The sequence below is a fragment of the Cucurbita moschata genome, unplaced genomic scaffold (assembly GCF_002738365.1).
Source record: "Cucurbita moschata cultivar Rifu unplaced genomic scaffold, Cmos_1.0 Cmo_Scf00063, whole genome shotgun sequence".
Lineage (NCBI taxonomy): Eukaryota > Viridiplantae > Streptophyta > Magnoliopsida > Cucurbitales > Cucurbitaceae > Cucurbita > Cucurbita moschata.
This window is the reverse complement of record NW_019268579.1, coordinates 830,131-836,140: the sequence shown is the minus strand read 5'-3', so window position 1 is coordinate 836,140 and position 6,010 is coordinate 830,131. Positions and strand designations below refer to the sequence as shown.

General features: G+C 33.7%; 1 protein-coding gene across 2 annotated transcripts; it reads right to left on the bottom strand.

The window, feature by feature from the left end:
• Nucleotides 1–1,299: 1,299 nt before the first annotated feature.
• On the bottom strand, nt 1,300–5,609 carry LOC111437465 (iron-sulfur protein NUBPL). Of its 2 annotated transcripts, none has more exons than XM_023075456.1 (8): nt 5,486–5,609; nt 5,250–5,367; nt 4,689–4,811; nt 3,984–4,081; nt 2,498–2,624; nt 2,212–2,297; nt 1,828–1,953; nt 1,300–1,677 (listed from the first exon to the last, which is right to left on the bottom strand). In XM_023075456.1, the coding sequence occupies exons 1-8, from the start codon at nt 5,519–5,521 to the stop codon at nt 1,507–1,509; spliced, it is 885 nt and encodes a 294-aa protein (XP_022931224.1). In that variant the 5' UTR covers nt 5,522–5,609; the 3' UTR covers nt 1,300–1,506. The 2 variants fall into 2 exon arrangements, with proteins under 2 accessions (XP_022931224.1, XP_022931225.1); XM_023075457.1 differs by having other exon boundaries at nt 1,497–1,677; nt 1,833–1,953.
• Nucleotides 5,610–6,010: the final 401 nt, after the last annotated feature.

The window sequence follows — 6,010 nt, the reverse complement described above, 5'->3', positions numbered from 1 at the left end:
TTTTTTTTTTTTTTTTTTTTTTTTTTTTTTTTTTTCAGTTTTCACACCAAAAAATGGCTACTTTTCATGCTCATTTCTCGAGGAATCTCTCACAATATTGCATCTTTATGTCTATCTACTGACTAATATTTATCCTGCAAAGATCATTTTGGGTTATTAAATGTTTAGAAGTTAGTTGTGTGGACGTTGGATATTGTTGTGGATGGAAAGGCAGGGGAAGAAGGAAGGCGACACTGTGGGACTTGAAGAACATAAAGAAATTAAAAATTTTGGTATTCCTTTCATTGGCGCCACCCAAATCTTATGCTTATGCCTGCAAAGATGATGATAAATACTTTTTAAAGAACTACCAACTCCCATAATTATAGTATGATTAGATGCTAATATAGTCAACTATGATAATGACACATTAAAAGAGATTTAAATTAATGTATTAAACAATAGGATATATTCTGAATGCCAAACATATTTTGACATTTCTCTTCACTTTTTGTTAAAGAAGCATTAAGCATATATAGAACATTTACCTTTTGATTTTTTTTTACTACAAAATATGCATGCACTCATGAAACTATTCGGTTAAATAATATAATTAATGTATTATTGTTGTTGTTATTAGTAAGATGGTGGATTGTTGTTCTCTAAAACTTCTCTTAATTATTTGTAATGGCTTGGAAAGATGAAATATAAGATTCATTTGATCAGCCATTTATTTATTTTTATACATAAAGTATAAAGAAAAAAATGCATTAGTTTAAATAATCATGCATGTTTTTATAGTTTATCATTTTTTTTGGTTTCAAATTTGATTTTTTTAGCGAATAAATGTTTTAAATAATAATAATAATCTAATTATTCTATTCTTATTTGTATCAAAAGTCAAATCTAATGTACACAAATATTCCTTTTTTAAAATATGAGAATCATTCCATACCATTTATAAAGCGAATATTATTTATATTGAAACACAACCCGTATATGAGGAAAAAAAGAAGTCTGGAATCCAATTCTCAAAACTAGGTTTTTATTATTTATTTATTTATTTATATACATTTGTGTTAGTGTGTATATATATTAAATTAATTTTTAGGTATAAAGAATATTTTAGCTTACTCAAAATAGATTCTCTTTAAAAGAGAGAAACGATTCTTTCTCCTTAAGTAATGCTTTAAAGAGTACCATAATTTTTCTTTTTCTTTTTCTTTTTTTAAGGAAAATGACATTTTTTTTTTATTGATAAAATGTGCCCCTAACTTCTATAATAAGCAATTGCACTTAGTCATCATAAAATCTTTGGAGGGAGTAACGAGAGTTAAAAAAAATAAATATCTCATTCATTAAGAGCGATGCAAAAGGAGCCAAAATGAGCATAGTTCAACGGTAAGTAATATATATATATATATTTTTCTATCTCGCAAGGAATGAAGCTGGAATGATAGGAATGAAACATAATCTACTGTCCTGTTATATATTATAAAGAAAAAAGAGATCTCGGGGCTGCTGTGGTTATAATTGAATCTTTGGATGGAGTAGTTTTTGCCTCTCCACTTCCTCAATTCGCTCCATCACTTTCTCAGCAATTTCCACATATTTTGTAGAAACCAGGGAGTTTGGTTCTGACATTACAATAGGGACACCTTCGTCACAACCTTTCCTGTTCTTCTCTTCTAATGGTACCTGTGACAAGTTATCCACAAGTTGGCTAGTACCGAAAATGACCCAGCAATAGAAATTCTTCATTGATCGGCGTATTCATATGACATTATCATCTGGAAATCAACATAATTGGTCATGCATAATAATTAAATGGCTCGTATTAGCAAGTACCTCACCCACGAATGGGATACCCATCTCATCAGCTGCCTTGCGACTTCCTCCCCTCCCAAAGATATAGGAGCGTTCATCACAATGTGGACATGTAAAGTAGCTCATGTTCTCTACAATTCCCAGAATCTGAAGCAGCAGTCAATAACATTCAGATTCTTTCAGAAAACTTGGCAATGTCCGAGTGTGAAAATGAAGAGAATTGATATTCAGATTCGTTATCACCCAATGAATGCATGGAATAATAAGGTAAAGACTAAAGACTATCAAGAAACATCTTAACCACATTATTGTAACATTTTTATACTTTTTAGGATGTTGATACTGAACGAGACTGCAATCAGGATGGTTTGGAAATTTAGCAAAATAATATAGAGAAATTCACACCGGAACATGGACATTAGAAAACATTTTAATTCCCCTACGAGCATCCATTAATGCAACATCCTGAGGCGTTGAAACAATCAATGCACCTAACAGCAAGGAAAATGAATTATAGGTGTTATTACAAATAAATAAAATTTGTGAACAGAATTATATATGAGAAACTGCTACATTTCTACCATCATACTTCGAAATAACTCAGTACCGATAGCATTTGGATTAAAAACACAACAATTCCATTAACAAACCTGCCAAAGAACAAAGGGTGAAATCACAAATTTTTACCTACCAGAGAGTAACAATCTCTGTGACATTGTAATCTGAACATCGCCTGTACCAGGAGGCATATCAACAACAAGAATATCAAGATCTCCCCAAGCAACTCCCCTTGTCATTTTCTCCAGAGCACTTGACACCTGTGAAATTAGCCAAGTTCTAAGGAAATGTGGAAAGAGTTCAATGATGAAAACAAATTATTCTTCAAGCATATTCTTTTGAAGTACATGTTTAGTTGTACAAGTCAGATTTAAGTTAGATAAGGAGGGAAAAAAAAGAAGAAGCAAGCATTGAAGTTGAGTCAAAGGCTGATTGACAACATGATATCTAGAGTGTTTCTTGCAAAAAATATTAATCAAGTCTTTAGTTATAAAAAATTATACATGGTCGGATCAGTGAGGAACCGAATTACATTGAGGTTTGAGGCTCTTCAAACAATAAAAAAGAAGGTAAAATTATAAAGCTCCACCAAAGAAGTCAAACATTCAAACGTTTATAGCTTTGGAGTTCTCTTGTTGGAGATAATAACAGGGAAGAGGCCTACAGTTTCATTTTTCTCAAGTAGGGGTTTAAATGTCGTTGGTTGGATGAGCATTCTAGGAAGAAAACCAGATGGAGCATATGGTGGATAAAAGGTACAAGACTGCAGATAGCGAACCCATACAATCAATCCTTGAAATAGCAGCAAGGTGCACCAAAGGCAACCTGGCTATGTGGCCTACAATGAACCAAGTACCACAAGCGTTAGAGCAAGAGGTAATGTCACCCTACTCGAATGATTACCCTGAGTTTTGGTGCACAATAATATGGTCGATATCCTCTTAAATCTTGTATAAAAAAAACATTTTTTCAATTTTCCAAAGAGAGATATTTGGATGCATCCTTTTAATATTATCATTAGTATGAATCTTCCCAAAGGAAAGCAAGAAAAAGATAGTTTTTAATATGTGGGCATTAGCAAGCGGGAAAGGCCCAACAAACTTAATCATGATTAATCCCACCTTCCAAAAAAATTATTTCCCTTGAACGAGAACCAATCTAAAGTGAGGTGAAGCCGATAACACTATTTCAAATACTAGCCACGTCAAACCAGGGCTCTACTCCTATCTCTACTTAATTTGCTAGCAACCAACTACAAAATACTTCAAGTTCACAAGGGGATCTACCAAAGCATTTCCTCTAGAATAGCCACATTCCTTTACAGCAGTTGCCCATGGTACTGCCCCGTTGATCTGTGGGCAAAGTAATTATGTTCCAATCCACCAGGTGAGCCCTTTTCCTTATAATTTCATTTACTCAATCTCCTTTCAAGGTGGTAAGGAGATCAACTTAATATTTACAAAAAAAGATGAATTATATATCTTGGTCATAGGAGATCTATTGCCACCTTGGTGGTAGAGAAGTGGAGAAACTTATCATTCAGGAAGATAAGAAGCATTAAAGCATGCTATCTCAAAATATTGGAGGAATACTCAACAGAAAGTTTAGGGAAAACAAACCATAGGACCCCTCCACACAAGAGCAGCATTGTTTTCCACGAGTAATCCCATTGACATGCATTTAACTCCATAGCTCTCAACAGGAACCATTTTTCTATCTGTGAAAGAAAGAACGATAAAGTGATACATTATGGGGCAATTGAATCTTTGAAAAAAATTAGAACATGGACATCGGGATGCTCACTAGGAATCATATCAAAGCCTAGAAAGCAAATGTGATTAGCCTGGCTGGCTACAATTCTTCTGAAGGTAAACAGATTTTTCAGGCACGGAAAATTAAAGAAAGTAAGATAATCCACCGTTTCTTGGGAACTGACTAACTTATCATGCAGGTAAATAAAAATAAGTACACTCGAGAAGGCACTTATAATATTGGACCAACAAGAATTTCTTGGAGATTGATAGGATTATTGCAGTAGCGCTTAAATTCAGATATCTAAAATGGAAAAATACTTGAACCAAATCAAGTCGACCACAATAAACAAATGTAATTATCAGTGAGAGTAATGATGGCCGGTTCAGAAATCTATTACACCGGTGAAGGCTAAAAGCTAGTTTAGATTTAAATAAGGGTAGTTCAAGCAACAGGCAGGCTTAAGACAGAAAATACGAGCATATCCCTGCAACGAGACCCCTTGGTCAAGGACACTGTTTTGTGCTAGTTGAGCTATGCTATATTAGTAATTACAAAAGGTTACAAAGTACCTTCAGTCAACTCTGGCTTTTGATGGATTTTCATCATAATTGGAACATTGGGTCCATATACATCAGCATCAAGTAATCCGACATTCAGGTGACACTTGTTTGCTAGTGCAACGGCCAAATTTACTGCCACCCACCCAATTGTATAAGAACAACCACCACGTAGTAACAAGTACGAAGGATTTATTAGTGCCTCAATAACAGACTAGAAATCTAAGTGACGAATGCGAAATATTATTCACATAAAGCAATAAAGAAGATAATCAGAAACGTCAGAAAAAAAAGAAAGAAAAAAAAAATCCCTTTTTTAAAACCACCTTCGATCAACTTTAAAAATGATGCATTCTGGAATACTCCTGGCGTCTAAATTGCGTTTCATTTTGGTCCTAAACTCAAAAGGACGCAATTAAACATTAGAGGTAGCAAGAATGGAGAAAAATGAAGATTATGCAAGGGAATCAGCTTGATTAGCCCACTTGATTACCTAAGATTACAATTAGAAAAATGGTCACCGTACCAAAAACCTAAAATTAAGAAACAGGCAACAGAAGCAAAAGAAAGTACCGGCAGTGGTGGACTTGCCCACACCTCCTTTGCCAGAAGCAATGGCTATAGTATGCTTAATTCCATCAATTTTCAGCTCCTTTTTGCTGGCGGAATATCCTCTCACACCTCCAACCCTCTACATGAACATACGAAAGGCAATCACTGAATTCAGCCTCCATTTTGATTAAGGAGGTAAATGAAGGACATGTCAAGAGAACCGCGAAGCATTACAGGAAGCTGAGAGATAAACTCACACGTTTACAGGAGAAGAACCAAGACAACCGCTTCATGAATTTCTTACTAGTAGAAAACGCCAATAAAGAAGAACTTCCTACACAGTCTCGATTCTAAGCTCCAATTCTTCACTACAAATTATGGGAGACGATGGCAACAGTGAAGGACCTACGAGACAACGAGCAATCGCACTTTTGGGCTCTCAGCGCCCTTGTCAGCCCATCCGGCCCAATAACATTTAATTATCCAAAAAAAAAAAAAAAAGCACTATTAAATAAAAGAAAATTAAGTTTTTTTTGGGTCAAATTGCAAAATTCTATTTGACCTATAAACTTTTAAAAATTATGTAATAAATCATTAAAATTTTAGTTCGAGGTATAATTAAAAAAATAATTTAATGCATAATAAAAAATTTTAATTTTGTGAATAGTATATTATTGTATTTAAAAAAAAAATTGTTAGATAGGTCTCTATTAAAAAAAAAAATTAAAAGTTTAATAATTTACTTAATACTTGTTAATTTTTTATATCAAGTCTTACTTCAT

What these genes read in the sequence shown, in the direction of transcription:
- LOC111437465 (XM_023075456.1), bottom strand. Translation starts at nt 5,521, where the DNA reads ATGAAGCGGTTGTCTTGGTTCTTCTCCTGTAAACGT. An exon ending in GGTTCTTCTCCTGTAAACGT is followed by an intron (nt 5,368 to 5,485) that starts GTGAGTTTATCT and finishes ATGTTCATGTAG; the next exon opens with AGGGTTGGAGGTGTGAGAGG. An exon ending in TTTCTAATGTCCATGTTCCG is followed by an intron (nt 1,954 to 2,211) that starts GTGTGAATTTCT and finishes CTGCTGCTTCAG; the next exon opens with ATTCTGGGAATTGTAGAGAA.